This window comes from Cygnus atratus, chromosome 3 (genome assembly GCF_013377495.2).
Source record: "Cygnus atratus isolate AKBS03 ecotype Queensland, Australia chromosome 3, CAtr_DNAZoo_HiC_assembly, whole genome shotgun sequence".
NCBI lineage: Eukaryota > Metazoa > Chordata > Aves > Anseriformes > Anatidae > Cygnus > Cygnus atratus.
Window position 1 is genome coordinate 119,695,089 of NC_066364.1, and position 25,158 is coordinate 119,720,246.

The 25,158-nt window shown below is 40.7% G+C and overlaps 2 protein-coding genes across 4 annotated transcripts in view; both read right to left on the reverse strand.

Moving 5' to 3' along the window:
- XRN2 (5'-3' exoribonuclease 2) overlaps window positions 1-12,893 on the reverse strand; it is a 51,444-nt gene extending 38,551 nt beyond the window's left edge. The window contains exons 1-14 of the mRNA XM_035565448.1: window positions 12,710-12,893; window positions 7,547-7,674; window positions 7,353-7,464; window positions 6,048-6,159; window positions 4,909-4,967; window positions 4,740-4,829; window positions 3,741-3,813; window positions 3,587-3,637; window positions 3,116-3,273; window positions 2,626-2,700; window positions 2,399-2,532; window positions 2,253-2,310; window positions 2,063-2,170; window positions 976-1,020 (exon numbers count right to left, since the gene is read on the reverse strand). Coding sequence (XP_035421341.1) covers window positions 976-1,020; window positions 2,063-2,170; window positions 2,253-2,310; window positions 2,399-2,532; window positions 2,626-2,700; window positions 3,116-3,273; window positions 3,587-3,637; window positions 3,741-3,813; window positions 4,740-4,829; window positions 4,909-4,967; window positions 6,048-6,159; window positions 7,353-7,464; window positions 7,547-7,674; window positions 12,710-12,784 — 1,278 coding nt within the window. The 5' untranslated portion in view covers window positions 12,785-12,893. The remainder of the gene's footprint in view (window positions 1-975; window positions 1,021-2,062; window positions 2,171-2,252; window positions 2,311-2,398; window positions 2,533-2,625; window positions 2,701-3,115; window positions 3,274-3,586; window positions 3,638-3,740; window positions 3,814-4,739; window positions 4,830-4,908; window positions 4,968-6,047; window positions 6,160-7,352; window positions 7,465-7,546; window positions 7,675-12,709) is intronic.
- A 4,929-nt stretch (window positions 12,894-17,822) lies between these two features.
- KIZ (kizuna centrosomal protein) overlaps window positions 17,823-25,158 on the reverse strand; it is a 50,140-nt gene continuing 42,804 nt past the window's right edge. For 2 of the 3 annotated variants that reach the window (XM_050709974.1, XM_050709973.1), the window contains 2 exons: window positions 20,328-20,371; window positions 17,823-18,093 (listed from right to left, as the gene is read on the reverse strand). In XM_050709974.1, coding sequence (XP_050565931.1) covers window positions 17,996-18,093; window positions 20,328-20,371 — 142 coding nt within the window. In that variant the 3' untranslated portion in view covers window positions 17,823-17,995. The remainder of the gene's footprint in view (window positions 18,094-20,327; window positions 20,372-25,158) is intronic. The other variant, XR_007708109.1, reaches the window with a different exon arrangement.

Here is a 25,158-nt window from a genome sequence, read left to right on the forward strand (position 1 = left end):
AAAAAACAAAAAACAAAAAACACTTTTGTTGTTAATGTTCTAGCTGGGCTGAAAGGCAGTTTTTTTGAGAAGTGAGATTTCATCTGGCTTACTAGGAACATCGTACTCTTTGTATGCAAAGTGCATAACCTCTTTCATTCTAACAGGGATAATATGAAAATACCTAACTTACAAAATAAATACAGAATGTGTATAGTCCTCTGAGTAGGTATATCACGCACCTTGAAAATTTTGGAAGCTGCACTTACATGAATATCCTAACCAAGAGCAAACCTATGTTGAACCAAACATACCATAACCCATTTTAAAACTATCAGAACACTTCATGAATAAAAGAAAACTCAGTATCTTTCCAATAACAATTGTAAAGAATTCAGCTTCCATGGATCAGAAAGGGCAAATGTTCCAACAACAGCTAATGCTTCTCTATTACATTTATCAGATATTTGGCAACACTGACTTACTTGCAGGCAGAATGAGTAACTATAAGTTTGGGGTAAGCCTTGTTTGTTTGTTTGTTAGAAATGTGTCTTTAACCAAACAAAACAATTTAACACAAACGGGTATGCATATTTAAATCTAAACTCTTATGCTACACTCTATCTGCCTAAGCAACACAGTTGCTGAGAAGACTTCTATCAAAACATGGAAAAGCAATTCTTGTACAGTGTTCATGTTGAAGTATTACTAAGTCATCATGAAAGTGCATAATTGTGTACACTTGAAGGACAAAACATACAGGTATCAGTCAGCATATTCAGCTCTCTCCTTCCGTCCCCTTAAGAAGCCTATAATACACAGTTCCTTCAAAGCCCCAGTTTGCAAAAAGCCACAAAAAAACCAACTAAAAATTAGTTTACACACAGTCCAGAAAATGCCATGATTACAACTGCAGCTTCAACATATTTTCTGAAAGCCACAGTACATATTTTAATTCTTGCTAGATTTTTTGCATTGTGAAAGAAATCAATTTACCTTCATTCTTTTCTTTTTTTCTTTTTGCCGTCTTTTGAAGTTATCCTATGTAAAGAATAAAGAGAAATAAAGTCAAACATACAGATTTCTTGGAAAGATACTATAATCCTTTACCAACAAAAAGACCATAAAGTTTAAGTAATGTTCTGAATAAGATAAAGATCAGTTCTTTTATCTGCAAATCCAATGGAAGTGGGCTAGAAACTTCTACCTTACACTGAAAACCTACAGAAAAAAAGTGAAGAGTAGCTGCTTATTCAGAGCCCCGTAATTTTGGTTATGACTTATATCACCTACTATGCTTAGGTACTAGACTAAGTTCAAGGTATTGAAGGACTGTAAGTGATAACACACACATAAGCTCCTTGTCTGGACTTGAACAGTTGCCAAAAAAAACAAACAAGAGACAAAGTCCTAGAAATGGGAAAAGATGAGGCACGAGGAAAGATCTTGAACCAAAGATACTGAGAACTTGAACAACAAATCAGCATTTTTATTTCAAGAGAAGCATAGACTGCGGCGATTATAAATAAAACATTTTGCCAGCACTGGCAGACCGTTTTTTGACTGGATAGTAAAGACAATTTTCTTTATCCTGTGCTTAATGAATACACTGCAATCAAAATACACATGCCAAAAACTGCACGGACAGTTTGCAGAGGCAGACCAAAAGAACAATAATTTCTGAACACATTTAAAATGGCAGGAGGTGCTGCAAGGCAAGAATGCACTTTGAACTATTATTTAGTACTCCACCCCTGCTCGTTGCTTGCTCTTCCACAGGTTGCAGCAAAGTACAGAATAATTCCTTGTTTAGTTTTTGCAGCAGCTATTCAAGAAGTTCCAGGCAGCAACAGAACTCACATACAGCTTTCGTTTTGCTGTTGCTTGGGATAGCAACCAGAAAAACAGCCCCTGCAGTCCTGGAAAAAGTAAATCAACTGGAAGCACTCAACTCATTTTCAAATACAGATGAAGTCACTAGAGATAACATTTCTTTTTTCATATTCTATTAGAGGAATGTCACAGTCTAACACAAGTCATGAAAAAAAAAAAAACACCTCTTAGAATGTAACAAGAAAATTACATCGTCATCTTTTCTCTTTTTGAAAATACTATCTTCAACTTCTCCAACAGCTAACATGATCATCTGGACTCGCTGCAGGTTAACAAAACCACTTTCTGTGAGGTAGCCCTGTAAAATACAAAATAAAATGATTAAAAATCAAAACGATTTTTGTAAGCACCCAGATATTTTAAAAAAAGAAAAAAATTACCCCAGTTTTGTGCACCACGTTTTTATATATGTTAACCAAGCGATCAATTGCTCCCTCCCTAAAAACAAACAAACAAAAGCATGAGACTTGACATTTAAAACCACAGTACCTATACTTACAGGAGAGTGAAACACATTTGTGTATACCTAATCTCTAAAGATGGCAGATGAGGAAGAAAGTCATTTCCAACAAAAAAGCACATGAATACCCAGTCGTCAACACTTCTTTCAAAATCAAAGGTGAAAGGCAAGCTGGCCATAGTGAGTTCTCTTTCTAAATACTGCAACACACACAAAAGACATCAGAAAGTTTTGTGCAGAGAGTTTAAAAATATTATTTATACAAAACAGATGTTGTAACTGCGTCAACATACCTCTCGCAAAACACATAATCGGATGAAGATAAATTCTTGTTCAGAAGTAGGAAGACTGTCTGCAAACTGATCATGCTACAGTAAAAGGCAAAAGTTGCATTACATCCAAGCTCACTTTAACGTTTATCCAGCTCAATTTTACAGTTTACTTTGAAAGGAACTTAAAGAGATAGGTAAGCACAGGTTCTCAAGTTCTTATGCAAGAATATATCTTGATACTTTGTGTATCTGTTAAGCGACTGAGTGTTTTCTCTCACCAGTAGGAAAAAGAAAGCAAACCAATACAAATGAGGAAGTTAAGTTCCACATAGTATTTACAGGCTACAGAACTACAATTTTTATTTAGTAATATAAAAGGAAAGCCAGGTAATTCCAGTAACATAATTTGTATTGACAAATTGCAAAACTGACAGCAAGAATAACTTGAGGATCTCAACACATGAATTTGCTTACAAATTAGAAGAATTTCTAGAAATATCGAAATTCTTACCTTGCCTTGTTTTTCTCTAGGCAAACCTTGACAATCCTTAACCTCGTGACCCATCTGGTTACAAAGAGCACATGGCTTGGGTTTATTTGGTTTAAACTCTTCCCTAATTATGGTGAAGTTTGGTTCATGTGTAGCTAAACCGAGCATAATTAGGTCAGCTACCAATCAAAAGAGAAGAATAAAATACAATGAAGGATAAACAGTTTAGCTCTTTTGAAAAAGAAAAAGCGTAAAGTCAAGTACATTCTAATTTAAGCAAGTGTGAACACAAATACAACTAAGCGAAAGTTGGCCCTTCAGTCTCATGGCCAGTGCTAGATCTTTCCCCAAGTATTAGATAGTTTTCAAAAACTAACAGATTAATTAGATTATGTACACAAATACAAATGAAAGCCTAGACACTACAGCCCAACTCATTAAACTTTCTTATAATGTTTCTTGATAATAAGACATTGCTAGCCAAGAACTCACCATCAGCCCCACACAGACAATGATGAGTATTCGGGTCATGGTTTGGTTGAGCTATACAACAGAAAATTACATTTAGCGAACCAAAGTCATGTAAGACAAATTAGTAACAATACCTTAGTTTAAAACAAAACTATCACATTTATTTCAAGTTTACCTCTTTGTCTTCTAATATAATCCATGATTTTATGTTCTCCTTCACCAGGAGCACTAGCATCAGACAAAATTACCTGTGGAAGATTTACAGATTAGGTAAACAATTTATGCTGCCACAAGTAAAAAAACTATGTGGTTTTTATACTGAATCTGACTTACAAATATCTGAAATCTTAATTTGTAGTGTCAACTAGAATATTATGACACAAAAATAAGTTATTTAAAGAGTTTGAATGAACAGACCTTCATTTCCTCTACTAATTCTAGGATGAAGCTGACAAGTTGATTCAAATACCACTGAAATTATCGCATCATTAGCTTCCTGATATATTATTAAGGCAATTGAAATAGGCATTAGGGTTTTCAAACCTCATGTCTGATGGAAAGAATTAAGTCAACTGCTCTCTAATTACACCACTTTTACAGTCAACTTATGGAAAATAAGAGACCACTGCATCTGAATCTAACTATTCTGTCCTCTTGTACAAAGCAGCAAACACAGGGTTGTAGTCAGAAACAGAACTCGATGTAGGTGGAGTTGTTGAGGAACTAGAGAGGAGAATCTCAAAGTCCAGAAAGCATGAAAGTTGATCATCTGCTGTTGTCCGTCATTAGAATAATAGGGAAAATGTAGTCTGAGGTAGCAAACAAGTTAAAAATAAATAGTGAAAAGAATACATATACAGTGGATCTTGACACTTTTCCCCAAGATGACAAAGTATTCCTAAAACACTGTCTCCCATTACATCAAATTGTAACTCCCCATATCAAATCTTTTCATTGCTTTTAACTGAAATCAAAACAAATGGTGCTTTTAGATTGTATTATTAGGGTGAAACGCATATCTGAAGTCCAGCAAAACGTGCAAGTTTGCCCATTATTAATAACAATGGTGCCAGAAGATGAGATAAATCTGTTAAATTTATACTCTTCAATCATATCCCAACATAGCCTGATAGATCACTTAAATGTTCCTTAAGTATGAAATTGTGAAACTTACTGTCAAATTTTTCCACCCCGGGTCACTGTTCAAACGGTCAGCAATGTAATAGCGGAGACATTTAGCAAGATTGTCCATAAACTCAGTTCCCTAAAAAGTGACGGAAGAAAATAAATTAAGCCATCATCCAGACACCGGCAATTGCTGGTTAAAGTGCAAGATTACTTACTGGGGTAATACAGTTGCTGTCAAATCTTTCTTTCACTTCTTCTGGAGGAAGAATGCCACCTAGAGCAATAAAGACATTTTATCATGCCAAAATGTTTTGAGTGTTCCATATTGGTTTACTTCTGTAAAAACCCAGAAGGCTTCCCTGATAACAATTAACACTTAGTGAAAAATCACTTTGTTTCAAAACAGCTCTTACAATTACATTATCTTCATCTTAAAATAAGCTACTAGTACATGTACAAATGTTGCTTGTTGCTTCAGAGAAGTGATTTCACTACCTATTCTGGTGAAGATCGTGAAAGAAGTCTCAAAGAAACTAAACTTGCTAAATGAGATAAAACATTAGGAAATTTTCTTACTTATTCTCCCCTATGTTTCCACTATCTATTCACTTGGGGTCCCAAACAGGGTTACACCAACTTCTCTCATCTCTGAGCTTCATAAAGGGTCTTCGTAGTCTAGAAATGCTACAGGAAAAAGTGTTAAAAGTCTTTGTCCTCCGTTTTTTATTTCTAACTTAGGTTACACAATGGCCCTCTCACTCGGAATACCACATTCATTCCTCCTACACAGTCACCTGAATTAATTTCTCCATCCCAACCGGCATGTTTCAGTTACACACACTGCTTTCATTCAAGTCATGCTACTGTCACTCTTAAGTTGTGCTTTGTTCCCTTGTTGAGTTCAGTTTCCACTCTAACAAGTAACTACGCTTGCTTGCTGTTCATTCATTATTCCTCTGCCGTACTATTTTCACATGATCCCTACTTTTAAGCTGTGACTCTTTTTTTAAGCCCTACGATATGGATTTCCTTCCATTAAGAGTTTTGCTTAGCGTCCCACTACTACATTTATCCCTGTTCTTCTGTTCATTCTTTTTTCCCTAAAGGAATTAAAAACACTCAACACAAATCTAGTTCAGGCAGGGGGACAGAAAAACAAGATATCACTCTTCTTTTACCTTGGATCTTAACTTTGGAAAAGAACAGATCCATCCTTCCATAGGTTTACTATACCCTCCTTCTTCTAGTAAGGCACAGATAAATATCCAGGGACCAAGACAACTCTTTTCTAACCTTTACTGAAGCACCCAAAACCAAAAAACATGAAAAACGTCAGATATGGTCACAGCTTTACCTTTTGCCAGAATTTCTTGTCGTATTTTTTGCTTCTCTTCTGCAGCTTCCATGCCCTCCTTTGATGCTCTGAATCTTCTTGACCGCTGTTGATTCATTTTTGCACGAGGAGCCTAACAGGTACCACAATGCTTGGTTCAGTCATTGCATCTAGCCAATTATTTTCTATCTGCTGGTTGCTTCTGGTTTTTAGAACAAGTCTTTTGAAACTGGGATTCTGTTCTCTCACTCCCCTGTAACCACTAGTAACACTCATATGGCAGGACAGGGGGCTGGGCAATTTTTTTCAATACATTTCTTCAGCTTCTAAGCGAGGAAACCCAGCAGTATGCACATCTCTTACCACCATCTCAGAAATGCACAGTGCTCAAGGATTCAAAGATTCCTTCGCAAAATAAATTAAACTTGCAGGGCCATGTATCTGAAAATAATTATTTATTACATAACCCTTTTTCCAAAAAGAAATTCCTAAAATTGTATTCATAACTCTTTTGCAAATAAAAAGACTAGAGCAGACAGTACTTAGTTATTACTTAAGGCAGGTATGTTGGGGTTTTTAAAAGGATACACCAACATTTAGCTTGGATTACTTTTATAGAGACAAATATCTCAGGAATTCCTGCACTTGAATGCAAGTAAAAATCTTTCTATTTAATAATGCTCATCTTACCTTGGAGAAACTGCAAGGCCTAGACAAACAGCCAAAGCTTAGCAGACCTACCAGAAGTCTGCTAGGCTATTTTGGTGTCTCTCACTGAGACAACACAGTCTGGATAGAGATAAATTCAGTAAAGTGAAGGTTTTACGGAAAGGTGGTATCTTTCATCAGACCAACTGATACGCCAGGTGGGATAGGGATAAGGTATGGAAAAAGACAGACTCAAATGTCCTGGTAAAGCTAGCCTGTGAAACATTCCACAGCATGATTAAGTCACTGGCTGTTTTAAGTGCATGTGCTTAAATGGTTTTTTGGTCTTTCCCAGACTGTTGCATAAATCATTACTAAAGCCATAGAATGGAGGAAGATGAGAAATAGTTGCAATGTTACTGTCTTACGGAATTTTCCTGCTTTGTAGAAGCAAAGTTCAAATTGCAATAGACTACATCAGTTAGCCTAGGTAACCCCATGGACAACAAAACTCACAAATGGTTTTAAATACCCTCACCAAAATCTAATTAACAGTACATTCTACTTATAGTTTTTCGTTTTAGAAAACTATTTCATAAAGGATCTTGTAAGAGCAGATGTCATCGATCCTAATGCTGCCAACAGCTGTTACCAGGAACTATACATATCAATACTTACTACTCCGTCTATAGCCATGTAGAGAAGTCGTCTTGGTCGCACAATGTTGAATATCCTGTCAATATACTCAAAAATCGCAACCATCATTTCATCTTCATTTTTAGGCGCTGGCCTGAAACATAGAATATTTCATTTAACATGTGAAATGCTATGAATAATTCCCATTTACAGACAGATACAAAAAACTGCCTTACTTGTCTTCTGGATGTGTACAAGGGTGAATTATACCATTCATGTCCAAATATAGATTATCAAACTCCACCTCATTAGGGTTAGGCTTGCTTGTATCGATTGAAGCCTTGACACCATTGCATTCTTTTGCCTGTGAAAGCAGATGAAACAATTATTATAGTACTCAATTATGGAAGTTGCAAAAATAACCAATAGAAGCACTAATGTACAGACACGCAGGAGCTGATTACTTCAGGGGCAGTACAAAAAGACAGCAACAAACTACCCACAAGATAATTACCTGGAGTATCACGCTTCTAGTATTAAAGCAATTTTCTTTTAAGACCTTTATAAACTAGCACGACCTGAAGGTATTACAATGACTTACAGCAGAGCTGGCTCATACCTATTAATTGGCACGTATTATAAATATTGTTTCAAGAAGTTTCCACACCTTGCATTTTCCAGGAAAACAATTCTTTTTATCACCAGGACCATACAGTCTCCCTCAAAATGTAGTAAAGGGATTTCAAAGTTTCTAATGTAATGCTCTAAAGTTAATGTGACAACAAATGTCAAAAATCTTCTTACTTTTAACACTTAATTTTCCAGATGGACACACATAAACAAACTCGTACCATTGTCTTTCCTCACTGCAATACAACATTTAATTCACATACACAACTGTAGAGAGAGAGGCAGCCAAAGCAATTCACCTATGGTGTCCGCATACTGGAGTGAAGCAGATGACATGACAAGCTTATCCAAGTAACAGTATATCAGTACATCCCGATGAGCAAAAGAAAAGAACATTTTCTTCCCCTAGAGTCTGCTATACAGAGAAAGGAGATCCCAGCAGACAAAAGTCGTCATTTGGGATATATACGTATTACTCTTCCTGTTGGCTATCAAATGCACTGAAGTGCTTAAACCTCTGAACTCCTGACTCTGAGTTGGTCCATGGATATATTCGAAATGCTAAATAAATCCCAGTCCTTACTTCCCACTTCTGAAAGTGGGTCAACTTTCAGCTCTAATGCTTCTCTTTCTTTATGTCAGTGCATTTTCTACTATGAGGCTGCTACATGCCAAACATCAAACTCAGTGCTAAATGATAACACCTACAGCCATCTATGTTCTGGGGATTATTCAGTGTTCCTGAATGCATGCAAGAAGCTAAGCGTGGTAAATCCACAACTACAGAGAAAATGAATCTCGGCTGAACACCCAGGAACTAATAAATAATCCCACTACTCAAGGATAGGCGGGGTCAACATAATACCAGTTTATTTTATTCATGCTGGCATGCCAACAAAAAGCAACTGTCTCGGCAAAGAGAACAGTCTCTGTAACCAGCCATGGGCAGACATCAGTGCCGACACCTATAATACCTACGTGAGCACTCATCCCCTTCTCTCAAGGAGTCAAAACAATGAGCTTGGAAACACGGGCGAGATCCAGCTCCTCTCTTCACGGTGGATTAGCAATCACGTTCAATTTTGATTCCTCGCCACACTTTTTTGTTTGTCAATAGGCAGTTAGCAACACTCACAGCAATTATGAGCAATTCTGCATTGTCCTTTTCACAGCACTACAGCAGAACGTATAAACCACCAGACTCAACACCAGTAACGTCAGGGAGGGAAGAGAGGTGAGTGACCAAGATAAAGTCAAATGCGTTTTTAAAGAAGTCATTGCTGGAAAAAGTTATAAAGTATGACAAAGTTGGAATGCAGAGTACTCTTGAACAGCTCGCAATTCATAGTGTCTGTTTTTATGTCAAGGCTACGAGCAGAGAACTACATGAGGCCACGAGGAAAAATGCCATACGCCTGATTCTCTCATTGACATGAAACCCATCGACAGCTGATGGGCAAGCATCAAGCACTACCTCTGAACTCCCACCTGCAGACTTACTGCTCTTCTAATAGAACTGAGCTCCCCACATCTCTAGGAGGGAGCTCCAACCATTGCATTCAGAAGCTAAAACCTGCAGGCCATAGCACCAGTTTTCTTACAGTCTTCCTGCTTAGAGTAGCAGAACTAGGTGAACTTATTCCAGTCTTAAAAGGCAAAAGTCAAACCTCCAAAGCCAAGTAAGTCTTTATTCAGCATTTACATTTTTCATAGTTGTAGGAGTATGCAACATTTCCAGTGCAATTTTGCTAATTTTAAATAACAGAACACTAAGTACCTCTATTTCATTTTTAAGACATACAAAGTTCCTGCTAATTCACATCTTTCTTCTACCATTCATTCAAATTAGTCAAATTCTGACAGATGAAATCTTGACCACTGTTTGGATCCTTCAGAATTCAAAAAAATCGTGTTAGCGTGTTACTGAACTTCTTAAAACACAAAAACACCCTTGGCTTGAGCAGAAACTACTTGTCAAGTGGAAACACTATACCGTAGCTTATGGTTTTTATAGTCACTCTGGGGAACCCAGACCTACAGTTCTAAGAGAAGAGTATTCATTCTCGCTTATATCAGATAACAGGACAAGCAGCTTGTCTTGTGTTCTACTTGATTTTTCATCAAACCTCTTGCTAAAGCTAACTGTGACTCAGAAGATATCAAAGGCTTACAACTATGTGACATGGAAAATAAAATTGCCCTCTCCACAGATCCTATTTTCAGTCTTGAAGGTAAAGCAAAATAAGTCTGATCTCTTTTAGATGGCTTCAAAAGTCATTCAGTTTTCATCTGCATACTGTTATGTCAGCAACTTTGCCACTACATGCTCAAAACCGATCAGCTTTTTAATGCAACAGACTTAAGTATCTGGGAGTGATATCTCTTGGGATATAACTAAACTGTTCACTTTTAATCTACAGCTGCTTTTGAAATGACTGAAAATAGATCTTCAAATATGATACTTTAGTTGCAGCTTGAATGAATTTGATTAAGAATCTCCTGGATTTTATATTATCTTCAAGATCTTCCTCTTATTCTTCCTGCTGAGCTTAAGAAAAAGATTAATCAGATTTAAGAAAAGGAATAATCTAGCTAGGTAAGAGAACAAGGATCAACTTTTTAATATTTCAAAGAGAGAAGCTACCAGGAGATACAAAATTTATTATTAGAAAGATTTCAAAGCAATCCTAAAACACACATAGAAACGATAACATTGTGTGACAAATTTAAATTCCTCTATAGTAAGACAAACTACAGCTTCTCCCTGTTGTCCTAGTCAACTCTCAAATTTATGACCATATATGAATATAAAAAATTGTAATAAATGTGAGGTATCCATGAGCCATCCTAGCTGTAAATGCAACATGCTCTTAAGTTGGAACAAAGCAACACAGGTAAGGACATCAGGGTCTGATGCTTCCGTTATGGTCAATCTATTTGACTCAAAAGACTTGCCATATTTTTCCTTTTCTTTTAATAAAGAACATTTGCTATTACAATTTGAATTATTAGAAGGACACACAACAACATACTCCAAAGATCTTTGCACACACCTTCACTTTACCTGGCCATCATAGCAATTCTGATTAAATAAAGGTCCGACTCCACATTACACGCTTGCCACCAACTTTCCCCAGCACGTGCGAACATGCAGCACTGTCTCCTCGAGCCCTCCGAGCCCGGATCCTCAGAACGAATGACATCTGAGATGGCACAGAAAGCCAGACTTGACCAAAGCCATCACTGGTGGCTGCCAACAGCCTACTCCAGAGAAAGCATTCATACGAGCATCTATTAAGCAATACCCGTCAGCACACAAACCACCTTTTTTATAGCAGTTCCTCAAACTTCACTTGTGCACCAGTCACAAATTCATTTCTTGCAGCTGCAGCTAAAACCATCTTCACACATTGTGCTAAGGCAGGCTAATAAGCCGTATTGGTGACAAAGAGTAACTCACAGTTTTAACTGTGGAAGAGCTGCAGCATTTCATCAATGCAAATGTATGACACCGTTTCTCTGCCTGAATCTGAAAAAGCAAGAACACCCTGACTGCAACAAGAGCTGAACAGTAACTGCGATTTGATGGCCTGCTACTCAGGTATACTGAAACCTTGCTTAAGACAAACAGGTAATATATGAAGTCAAAAAACAGTATCAATACATAGTTTATCACATTTTTCCTGCACATTTCTATCTCCTTCATGGTACGGTAACTCCTAGATAAGAGGCACATCTCTCCCAGGGCAGGGCAGGATGCAGTGCGAAAGTGCAAGCCACAGCACGAGCCCAGCAGCAGGCTCAAGAGTACAGACCTGTGTTGCTTTTGGATGCAGTCACAACATCTTGTGTTGGAGGGTAAACAAAAGAAAAAAAAACAACAGAGAAAAGCACAGGAGGCTACAGAAAGACCAGTAAGTGAGAGAAAAGCCTCATAAAAAAATAATTAGAAAGACCTAAAAATTATATATCCGTGAAGTATTCAAGCGCTATGTCAATGATAGCCTAGGGCAGTGCTGCAGATGTATACCGAGGTAAGATCCTCCATCAGTCTGTGCAGATGATAAGGACAGCCCAGGTCCCTCAATGCCTCACTCCTGGCTTTTGTGTGCCTGCATCACCGCCAGGACCACCGAACTCGTGTTCCTGAGAACTGGGCGGCCTCACAGAGCCAGGCAAGTTTCCAGGCCCAGCTGAGAGACCTGTGGAGGAGGCAGGAGGGAAGGACCCGCCTCAGTGCGGCCCTCGCTCCTCACTCCATGTGATGCAGGTACGGCACCTGGTCAGAGGAAAAGACTTCAACAAATCCCGGACGAAATCATCCTTCCTTCCCTGCGCCCCCCACTAAAAGGGGGAAGCAGGAAGAACCTGAGCTCCTACTTTAAAATTTAGAGTCATCTTTGTCGCACAGTAAGCTCTAGCACCCCACCAACAAATAGCGTCTTCTCCCTACCGAAAGGAAACCACCGTTTTATTAGAAGAGACCTAAAATTCCGATTCCCCCCTAAGTGCCGTGCTGGCAGCGTTCTCCCCACGCAGTTTTTCACTCCCTAGCCCCGCAGGCGGACCAGACGATTTCCAGGAGCCGGGTGACGCGCTCCTGCACGGCTTTCCCTCGCCCCATGCCCTCACGGGGCCCGCACGGCGGCCCCGCGGCACCTCGCGCTGCTCCTCGCCCCCCCCCACCGGTTACCACAAACCGCGGTCGCCACGGCCGCTGCCCCGCGGGCAGGCCCCGGCCCCTGGCCCATACCCCCGGCCCCGCGCACCTTCTCCTCCACGCAGCTGACGATGATGGAGGGGTACTTGCGGCTGAGCCAGCGGAAGAAGGCCGGCACCCCCATGGCGGCCCGCCGAAGCGCAGCGGAGCGGAACGGGCTGGGCGGTGGCGGCGCTTCCGGGGGCGGGGGGTGCCGCGGGGCAACATGGGGGCGGCCGCGCCGGCCGCCATCTTGGGGGCGGGCGCGCGCAGGCGCGGGACTAGCCCCGGGGGCGCGGGGGGGAGAGTGTGGGCAGGCACCATCTCCGCCTGATAAGTGCGCTTCGGCGGACAGAAAACCGTATTAAAAATTAAAAACTGCTTGAAAAAAAAAAAAAAACAAAAACTGTTTTCCAGCGTTTCTGTGGAGTGGCTCAGGCAGAAGACGGATGATAAAAATGGGTCAGGGAAGGGCTGCTCCTTCAAAGCTAATGCTGCGGGGCTGCATACAAGTTTAATGAGAGCCTCCACTATAAGGAATTAAGAATAAAAGCGAGGCTTTTTCACCTACAGAAACAGACGAAAGCACTACCGGGCACGGTGAACTCGGTGTAGTTTAGCCAAGCAGACTGGCAGGAGGGCGGCGGCTGCTGCACAAAGAAACCCCTTCACGTCACTGCACCCACATGAGCAAATACTATTAAGTTAGCTCCTTGATGGTGTTGAAACGGAATTAAATCTTCAGATATCAAAAGGGATTAACGTGCAGAAGACTTTGTGATCTGCTGTGTCCTGTCCCTGTACACCAACTTGATTAGGAGGGCAGCGACACACAGCAGGATGTGGGAAAGGAGCCCAGGAATCATTAATAAAAATAACAAAACCTCAGCTGTGCTTATTGAGTCAATGCTGCTGATTTGGTGAGGGGAGAAGAACCTTGTTAATTTTCCAGAAAAAAAATTAACCAAATATTGTATTCTTTGCCTTGCTTAGCCATTTTCTGTTGTCACTCCTCTTACAAAATCTGTGACTCGAATAATTACTCTGGTAACTTCGTATTGGCACTACATCTGTTGTATCAGCTCGAGCTTGTGCTTTATCTGCTCCTTAGAAAACCAACCCTGATTGAAGTTTCCTACTGTATTACTTCTTCTGGAATTTTAGTATATAGTAAGGAAGCTTAGTATTAACATTTTATTTGTATTGAGGGGCAATCAATTGTTTTTCTGATGATACTCTAAAAAAAAACACACAAAACAGCAGCACTAGCAAATGGAAATGAAACACGATCATCTTATCTTATAATTTATCTTATAATTACTTGCATAAACAAGCTCTGAAAAAAATTAATACTGCAACAAACATTTCCTTGAGAAGACAGTCTACATTTTGCTGGGGGAAGGAAAGCAAACAGAATAAACAAAAATATCCTGCAAAGGTCCTAAAGCAAAACTGAGCAACAGCCAGCACGGGGAGAACAGGAGCACTGTCTCCCACAGAACATGCTGACATCTGTATGAGCAGGACAACACCCAGACAGTGTGGAGTCACAAAGAGCACCATGCCCTCTCAAGCTGAGGCATGAGATACCCCCAAGCAGTAAGATTTAGCTTATTTTTGGAACCTTCTCCAACTATTTTCAGTGTGACCTGCATTGAACACTAGGCAATAAACCCCAATGTACATAGGTCAAAATGAGCCCGTCTACAAGGAAATGTCATACTAACCCTTCTCAAAACAGGAGTTATTGCAGAACAAGATCTGTGCAGGACTTGTGAATTTTCTGCTTCAACCAGTATACGTGTGTCAATGTTCACACACACACAAATACGCTCTCCTTGTTCCTACATGGATCCTTTTCTTCCCAAACTTCTATGGCTTGGGTAGTCTCTACCATACAAAGTTCACGAGGAACTCATTGTAGCTCTGCACGTCACCTCAGCGCCCCCACAGACTATGCCACCTCACCAGATGACAGCACCCGTCCAGCATTTTTTTTTTGCAGGCACCTATGTGCTAACTTGTTTCTGTGGGCGTGAGCTGAACAGCTCTGCTGTTCATACAGCTGTACAGCTGTATGGATGTGACACACAAAAAAGGATATAGCACTAAGTCATTGCAAATACACAGCACACTTCTTGTTACAGTATTTTCCATAGATGAGTGGCATGCTGATTTAAATCTGTTCAAGCTGTATTGATTACAGTCCTGCTGTCCATCAGCATCATGTCATCATCTTGGGGCTGCCAGTATGACAGCTGTCAAGGAGCTAAATAAAGTTGACTGTCAGAATGTTTTGCATCTAATGAGTCTGTGCACAAGAGTATAATAAAAAAAAAAGTGTTCTGGAGGAACTCGCTATCACTTAAATACTGAAAGAAAGATATTGCCTTAGCAGAAACTCCCAAAGCCATCTGTCATCTGTCATGGGCTGCATGTCTGTGGCTGAGCTGGACTAAGGCAATGGAAAGCACCAGAGACTAGTGATGGACTAGTGATGGGTGCCTTGTATCATGCAAGGAGATTTAAAGTGGGCTGACATCAACAACCCAGAATCATTCAAAGAGCTTAAAACTACAAAGGCACTGCAGATTTGATGCACACTGCAGATTTGATGCAATGTTACTTTGCAGTGCAGCCTGCTAGAGAGACTTTTTCCAGCTGAACTTTGGTCTGACATTCACTGGAAGTCATGTAGCAATAGCCTGTCTGTGGCATGGCACACTGCTGAGCTTATATTTAGCAGATGGCTAGAACCATCAGGAATGAATTACCACAGCTGATCAGAAAAAAGAACCAAGGAGCAATAAAGCAGGCACCAGCCCTGCCGTTATGGGTTCAGACATTCATTATGGTGCAACGCTCCCGGGTGATACTGAGCCTACAAAAAGGAAAATAAGCTTCTAGCTTGCTGCCAGAAGACTCCTGAGAAGTTCCTAAACCTACCTGGTGGTCCACCAAGAGCAGCAGCATGACAGCGTTAACACTTCTGGTTGTACTGCCACTACATTGCAGAATTCCTTCTCAAGTATTGCTGACAATTTGCATGACAGTCCTGCAACGTGTTTTTGTCCTGCCAAGGCTTTGATGCTAGGAGTGGACTGAGGCTGGCCATAGCTATGAGGAAGGAGTGGGGAGCTTTGCCACTCACCCCTCTCCAGCAGCCTGGCATAGCCCACCCTACATCATCACTCGTCCCATGGGAATTGTTGCCTCAGGAAGCAGGAGACTTCCTGTGGTCCCTGGAGGCTGCCAGCTCCTCTTTGCCTCCTCTAACCTGCCACCTCTTTGCCAACAGCCTCTGAAGGGGAGATCACAGGAGCCTTAATCCAAAGTTACCTGAGATCTGATGGGTACAGAAACCCCAGCACAGTGGAGGAGGACACGAAATCCTTTGGTGAAGTCGCCCCTGTCCCAGGGTCACCCCAGCTAAGCGCTCCTCTTCCTCCTGCCCAGGAAACAGAGCAAACAGCTCTGACCTAGGCAGACCTGTATCACTGGCTGGGATCCACATGGCCATTGCGTGCAGCTGTCTCGTGCTACAAGAGCCCTAGTCACACACCCACCCTGCTCCATCCTCACCAGCAGCTGATTTGCAGCTGATTTTCCAGTTGTTGAAATAATCAACACCACACCATTGCCAACATCAAACTCAGGACCTATGAGATGAAGCAAGCCAACAGACATCTATACTAACCCTTTCTTCCTCTGAGTTTCAAGCTTTCTGCAAGCCTGTATTTCATATTTTCAAGCATAGCTCAGACTACATGCTCTTTTTATTAAAGAGAATATTGTTACCATTTTAAAATTGTTTTTGATGGACTAGAACCAGAGATTGGTGCCTGTATTCAAAGATGCAGTACTGCTTTGCAGCAGACTTTAATTGGGGTGCTGTTTTTTGCTTTTGAACTTATCGTAATTATGAACAGATTTTTTTTTTTTTAATATGTCCCCTGGTTTCTCCCTTCGAAAGAAAATCTCATGTTTAATGAACTTAATTTTAGATAAAAGGAATTAAAAGAAGAAAATTAAAAATGCATGAAGCTCCTAGAGTCATCCAATTACTGTGATGTCCATACAGCAATGCCAGCATGGATTTTACAAAGCAACTAAAAGCAGAAAATCACTGAGGATCACCACATGTAAACGCTGTTCTGTTCCAAAATGTGCTGAATTGGAAATATACATTTTATGCATTTCTTCTTCTTGATCTGTTGCAGAAGATCAAGATCAAACATGCCAGGCAGCCCTGAGTAGCATATGTATGCATACCCAGAATGCCTGCTTTCTTTTTTCAAAACCACATTTAGATCTGTAGTCAAAATATTAGAATACATATATGCATCAGAAGAGGATAGTCTTTGCATTCACAGTGCAACAAAAGCAGCCGCCAAGCTGGTCAGCAGTAGTATTGCTACCAAGCAGCGGTGGCCTAGAAAGCTTCCAGCAAAAAGAGAAGGCTGATGTAGTCATGAAACACTACTGTCCAGGCAGTTTTCTTGAGAAACACACTTAGAGAAATACATTTGGATCATCTGTGACAAGGAACAGAAACAGATTTGCCTCTCCATTTGTCAATGCCTCTTCTAGATCTTGATCTGAATTTGACCTAAGTTCACAGCTGACAGAAAACATTCACAGAGAGAAATAAATACACTCAACATGATGCCATCACTGCCCAAAAGATGGCCATCACTGCACAGCAACATTGCCCAAGGACACGTTTCATGTTCCAGTAGCTGGGACCACTCTCAGAATAAGTTTAATTCTGTCAAGCTAGCCAGTTTGTTTTCTGACCTAATGGATATGATTTCCAGATCATTACTGACAGACACCTCACTTGTGACAAGCTATTCATCTCTGTCATGCAGGATTACCCAAAATACAGCTGCATCCTTGACCTCGTCTGCTGGCACTGGGCAGGAGATGCTCATTGTGAGCAGGGACCTGCAGACAGCCAGCTCCAGCTCCAGGAATAGAAAGAAATCCATATAGATAGACCCAGCTCCCTCCTCAAGGAAGTTGTTTTAAAGACAGCCCCAACCCTCTGAGGTGAAACACACTGAGACTAGCACTGTGTAACCATCTCAGGGCCAGTGGACATATCTTCATTTGGTCCCCAAGAACAAAGACATCACAAGTAGGCTCAATCTTATGGGTCAGGATTTCCTTCAGATTTCCTTTCCTTCAACTTATCAATTAAGAGAAAACATACATACAAGGAGGCTGTGTATAATATTTATTTTGCATTTAAAATTTTCTTCAAATACAAAGTGATGAGGTGCACTTTCAACATCTTGCACAAGTTCGGAGTGCTGCTATGTTGATTTCTTTCCTAAAAGCAAGAGGTGGAATCTCAATCATAGAAGTCAAATTCATCTGCTGTGCTGTGAATTTGTGGATGCAAAGCAGCCTCACTCTCAGAGCTGCTGTCATCAGATACACCCCAGAAAGCTGAGTGTGAAGAAAAAGAGGAGAGTTATAAAATCTTTTCCATGTTTATATCACCACATAGACATAATTTTACATCTCTTCTGAGGTAGCCAGACACCATGGTTTGTAAAGAAGGTCAGTGTTTCAAAAGACTGCCAAGCCTAGGTGTGCATTTTGGATACAGTGCGCTGTCAACAAGTTATGGTCTCCACAGCAGCTCGATTAAGAGAAACAGTGCACTCATTTACAAGTCTCACTTCATTGTTCCTCAAGGTAGTTTTAAGGGAACATTTCCACTCCAAGCAATTTACTTGAGCATCTGCTGCCTGAATTACAGCTTTGTCTATTATGTTCTACTTTCTCCTTCTACTTGACCCTGAAGTGAAGTCAGTCAGACCATGACATCACAGAGTTGGCATAAAAATGGCAATGATGTCACAAATGGAAAAACACCACCTTGTGACAGGATCAAATCCAGGCAAAAATGACTTCAAAGACCTGGATGGCTTTAACAAATGGATCTGGTAATTAGCAAGCAATTTCACAGAAACAGAATCACATTTAAATTTGGAGTGCCTGAGAGATTCCTCAATATGTAAATTAATTTGACCCATGGAAGGAAAAAAAACAGAAGCCTGACACATGGGGAAATACAGAGCTCTTCAGGATGAAGGCCTGATGAGATGATTCAGGTGTGAAGGCTGCCAGCTCAATCGTGCAGTAACTGTTAATTTTTCCATTTCCCTTGATTTAAAAGAGAAAGGAAACAAAACCATAACAGCCAAAAAAAACAAAAAATATCCTTTTCTCTCCAGCAAAAGCAGTTGCTTCACCACAGAAGGGCCACCGAGGACTGCTGCTGATCAGCAACAACACTGGACTCAGCAACCTTTGAGACAGCGTTTGAATTTAAAACTAGCCCCAAGACAGCAATAAAAATGGGCTAAAGAACTTGGGGAAAACACGAGCACAAGTCAGGATAGAATTCACAGGCACAAGTGCTCCTTTCCACCTTGGACTCACAGTTTCCTGGGGCAGCGCAGGAAGGGCAGGGACATGGACACCTGAACCCATGCTTCTCCCTTCCCTGCCCCAATGAATTCCCCTGCAGGAGAACTCATCTTTCCCCCTTGTAACCCACTGTAGAAAGTGGCCACAAGCTAGCATGTCAAGCCTACAGTTAATTCCAGAGCTGCACTGTCTGCCTGTTCCTGACCTTGTCAGAGGGCGGTTTTTTCTCCAAAGGTAGCACAATAGCAGTGATGCCCCAAATGAGGCAAGACTCAAATATGGATTCAGGCAGCAGGAAGAGAGGAAAGCTGTCAAGCCTCATACAGAAATTGCAGCTCATATTTGACTGAAGCACTGTTCACGTACTTTGTGCTTTTGATGGCACAAGCTATATAAACACCTTATCTACAAATGCAGCAGCCGCATCTTTCATCCTATATCCCTGGCCCCCCAGGCCTGCCGTGAACAGCAGAGTGATGCAGGCTGCACATGTGGGAAGAGAACAAACATGTCCAAAAGCTCCAAAAAAAAAAAAACAGCTCCCAGCAGAGAAGTACATGGGTGAGAGATGTGCCAGACACCTTTCAAACAGCAAAGCAGCCATCCTTAAGCCTGTGCAGATCTCACTCCTCTGAAATATGTTCTGTACTGTTCAGGACTGCTGAGCTCCAAGCAAAGAGCTTGCAGGTCCCAGTACTTTGCTTACAGAAGGCTTGATTAGAGGTGACTTTAGACACCAATGGTTATGGTGGTTAAGAGAAAAATCAAATAGAATGAAAACACGCAGGGCCCAGACCTTGGTTTAAAAGAAAGATTACTCGCTTGTGGAAAAAAATTGTTCCAGACACACAGGCATGTGCAGACACCCTCATGTACCTACCTACAGTAACCATGCAAACAAACATGCTGCTGCCCACCTGTTCCTGCACCCGGTATTTCAAAGGGGAAGATCAAGAAATAGTCAGATTTTTTCTTCACTAGGTGTTCTCCTGCCTGCTATTTGTTACTATTTAATTTAAACCCTGAAGCACAAAGATTAGTGTTGCTTCCAAAACATATGCGCTATGAAATGCATCCTCTGTGGTCCAGAATTTCTTATGTCAGCTATTTGCCTGTACCGAGACAGGGAAATTCCCCATTTTCCTTTTCCCAGCTCCTTAATAATGCTTACGTCGTAGAAAACCTAAGAAAAACTACACTTAAAAAGATATTGATTTTTAAATAGCGTAACATTTGTTTCTTACCTTTGGATTTTATAGCAGTTACAAATCCTTTCCTGACTTCAGTCCTGGAAAAATAGAAAGATTTTAAATATTCAGCACAATGCCACAAAATTAAAATATAAAGGTGACATTTTTTCTAAGCTATGACAAAAAAAAAAATCAGCAACTTCTGTAACTTTTTGTTTTTTAATAACTACTCTCTCCTAGGGTTTTCTTCACCTTTATGCTTTATAAAAGGTGGAAAAATTATCATGCAACAGGGATATTGATCCAGATGTTCAAGCAGAGTGATTTGGAATCGTTCCTTGCTAGCACTGCTGATTTACACTAGTAGTGAATTAAGTGTACAAAGGATCAGAGCTTCATCTATCTCTTGCAGTCTTTCAGATATGCAAAGAAAGTAAAGAAAAAAATCCAAACAAAAATAAAAGCACCCCCCACTGATGGTCACTGAACTTCCTCACCTCCCTTCCTGCCAGTGCACTCCTCCAAGTTAGCTACTGGGTTCCCATAGCATCCTCCGTGTCCCTATGTAAATGCGCAATCTCCCAGCTGCCTTTGATCTACCTTGATGTATATGCAGTTGCGATTCTGTTTTGTTAAATGACTGCTCTTGTGTCTAGAGCATCACAGGCCCTTTTGAATCTCTCAAACAAGCTGGAATCATTTTGATCTTTTGTGTGTAGCATGTGTATTGTGTTGGTGCTGTGAAATAATCTCATAGGGGCAATGATGTAGGAGAATTAACTGTTATATTAACAATCCTGCAATAAGCTCTAAAAATAAAGCCTCAGCTGATTTTAATAAGGAAGATCAAATAGGAGATATTTGTGACATTACTGTGTGAACCAGTAAAATATAAGCAAATGTCAAGCTGCAATTTGAAGCTGTTGCTACAGTTAGAACTCAATCAGCTGTCAAAGTTTCCAGTCAGCTGTCAAAATTTCAAACAATTTGCTGCATTTCATTTAAAGACATAGCAGCTAATACATAATTACTTGAAGCAGGTACTTAAAAGTATTCAAACACTACTGCCATGGAGGTATTTGTGAAGGAGATACAAAAAAAAAAGATAATTCACTCACTGCTTGTCTTAATACCACTGTAATCAGTAAGAACTTGTGATTACAACTGGAAAAGCTAAACTTAAAGCAGGGGGAACTTTCATCACATTACAGCTACCTATGTTACAGCAACGTTTCCCTTCAAGGGAAAGGATGATCATGCTAGTTACATCATATTCCTTTTCTACAAGCTGTGAATGTCATTAGCACAAATCTCCCTTCTTTCAAGGGATACAAAAAAATCCCCGAAGTAGAATATTAAACATAGCCAAAGTTCAACCAAGATACCAAACCAACATTAAAGTACTAGCAACAAGTAACAATACGAGTTAAGTAGTAGTGTGACATAACTAGTTATATATTATTTAAATAAATAACTTTAAAACGTGTTAGCCTTAAAAGACTTTATCTGACATTTTGTTAGCATGCCATCCAAATCCCCTTTGGTTTTATTCAGAGTCAAATCCTAACCTGTATTACGCTCCAACTTCCAATTCATTCACTTGACAGTACATTCAACAAGTATTTTAAGTCAGATACTCTGGTTTGAATCCCGTAGTACACCAAACACCCTTAGCTCCTGCTCACTTTGGTGAGATTTTCTGACCCTCAGCATTTCCCCAGAGGTGCTCAACATATCCCAGGCTCGGCCCATAACACGTACTCAAGAGGATGCAGCTCTGGCAGCTGCATCGTTCTTCCCCTGGGTGCAGAGTGGGAAGCCACTTGTTGCTGAGCTGCAAATTGAGAGGTGACTTTGTGGCAGACTGCACAAGAACCATTTTATCTTCAAGTATTTCATTAAAACAAGATCATGCAGCTGACAGTGACTGTTTACACTGCTTACTGCTTCGCCTTCCATTGTCAGGAAGGGAGATATATGGGCTTTTACTATTCAGCCTGGAAGCGACCTTTTGCTCCACTTTTCTCCTTGGCTCAAGCCAAGATCAGACGTGAGGGGGTTGCTCACATGGACCCAGAGCCTCTGCAGCGCCATGGACCATCACATGCAGCTTGGACACGGGACGACCAGAGGAATACTGCCCAGCTCTCAGGCAGCTCAGTCCCTCTTGCACAGCTCAAAGCACTATGTGGTGCTCCAGATCTGCCTGAAAGTCAATGTCTCAGAAGTTGTAGGTGGACAAGGATCACCAAGGCCATAGGAAGACCTGGAAACCTTCCCTCCTTTTCCCCCAGCTTCCCCTGAAGAAAGTGGCCAAAGCTGATGGAAGAAGGGGGAAAATAGATGCCCAAACTCTACCAAAAAACTTCAGTTTGTTGGGGTTCATCCTTCCAGGGCAAACCTACCATGCCCAAGAGCAGAATGCACTACCAAAATAGCACAGAGGTCTAGGGCTGCAAGTCAGCAGCTGGGCATTGGTTGTGACAGAACAGGGAGTATAAAAAAACACCAGGAAAAGGTCTGGCACAAAAGCTGTTGGCATACAGAAGTGCTTGGGGAGATACAGAAAATGGAACCAGGAAGTCAGAAGGGCCAGTTCAGAAACAGCAACTCTTCCAAACCAAACCTGAAAAATACTGCAAGACAGCTTTGCAACAGGGAATAAAATTCTTGAATTATGTCTGAAGTGGTAGTCAGGGCTGACAAGATGCAAGAAAACCTCTACATTGCAAAACATCCATACTGAGAAGTCAGGAAATTTCAATCATGAAAGTTATCATCTGCTGTACTGAGCACATAATAACCACACAGACCTCCGAGGAGAAATTTTAGGAGCATAAATGCAGAAAGGCCAGTTTCCCTGCCTCGACTAATCCCCCGTAGTGACCCTTCGATATCCATTTACACATTTGCTTCTTCCCTAAAATAATGGCAAACTCAGCCCAGGCTCTAACAAAGAAAAATCCCAAACCAGTTTAACTTCAAAGGGCCTTTTAATCTCTCCTTTACTCTGATGAAATAGGCTTTTTGTGCTGAAGATACTGCAACAGTAAGAAATGAAAAAGCTCCAAGAAAATATTTTTCCCTCCATAAAGAAAATAACATTAAGAGGAAAACCAGACAAAAAAAGACAAGTTAGATGCATCTCACTGAAAAACAACAGAAAATGTTTACTGTAGCCTGGGTATCTTTTTTGTTAAAGCACTTGTTGAACTACTCTTTCAGTATCAAGAGAAAAAGACATTCAAATGCCACAAAAACGCACATCACCTAATGTCACAAAAAAGACACCCAAACACCAAGTTTTATCAGAAAAAAAAATGAAAAGCATGTAGGCTTCAAGAACACCGATACTCTGGCTGACATTGTCACAGGTTTCAGGTCTGTGTGCCTCTGCTGCGTGAAAGCAGCACTGAAGCAACACGCTGCAGAAAACAAATAGAGCATTTATTTTTCACAAGGTAGGCTTAATAACCCTCATTGAAAGAGCTGACAGAGCTTTTCCCCTATGCTATGTGGGGATGCAAAGCTGCAGATCTACCTGTAAAAATCAGGTTCTGAAAACATCTAAAAGCCTTTTAATAATATCAAGCCAGGCTACTCAGTGCCAGTGCTTCTGATGTGACAAAGCCTCAGTGCGGTGTGCCCCTGTGTGATAAATGCAGCTTTCCTGCAAGCTGCTGGAGGAGCCTGACGGCACTATCATTTTCTGCTGATAGTTTGCTAGAAATCAGGCACCACAGAAACATACTGAATTTATAGGCTTGGGAATAAACAAGTCTACTCATCACCCTCCCCCCCCCCCCCCCCCCCGCATTTTCTGAAGAACTGAAAGAGTAATAATGAATTTCAGTAATTATACTGCAAATATGACACCCTTATTTTAGGATACAAATATCTCTAACAAGTTACATTTAAGGTCATTCCCTACTTAGGTATCCCACATTAAGGGAAAAAATATTCTTGCCTAGAGAAACTGGGGCCAAAATCTGTAATGGTGTAAGGACCTACTCTATTGCAGGTCCCATGATGAAACTATCTTGGAAAGACACAGGGCTTTGCTGCAAAAGTAATAAACTAAGCGTTATTTCCTCCTTAATACAAATGTAATGTACATACATACATATTGTTGCCTCTCCCTGCAAACCTCACTAATATTCCTGAAGCATCGCCACTATAACATCACTGTTTCTACAGCATTCAGCTTCTAGGATTTAGAAAACATGCGATACATACAGAATTTGCAGGAACATCTGTAATGGCAAAAAACACGCCTGAGTTTACAACCAACCTCTTAGGGAAGTGGCTTGACAATTAGAACTGCTGCAGAAGTATAAAACCATCAGATATGGACTCATTTATGCATGCCTCTAAGGATTCAGGAAACAGTCTGCATCATCCCACGCTGCCCCTGCATTCCCAGGGCTCCTCCAATGCTCTGAATCCCTATTTCATTGTCTTTGAAGTTCCTAGTAAATGCACGTCCTGAAAACCCCCCAAACCTCTGGTATCTCTGGTCAAAGCTCCAGCCAAAATAGGCATTTTTCCCCTCACAAGTTCATTAATCATCATCAAGGTTTAATTTATTTATTAGAGGTAGAAGATGCAAAAGTGAATTTGAGAGCTCTTACTTCAGCAAAGTCTGAGTGCCCCCTGATGGTCAACCTGCTGCCATACATCGTGACACAGCAAGGGAAGTGCCCTATTAGTTATAGCTAGTTTATTATTAAATATCTCCTCTGAGAATAATTAAAAGGATGAATTATAATCTGCAAACTTTTATTTACCTATCATTAAACCTGTGTTTGTTAGAGGCAGCTTTTGACTAAAAAACAGCCTCCAGAGACCAGGTTGGATTACTTCCAGAAGACAGATTAATCAAAGT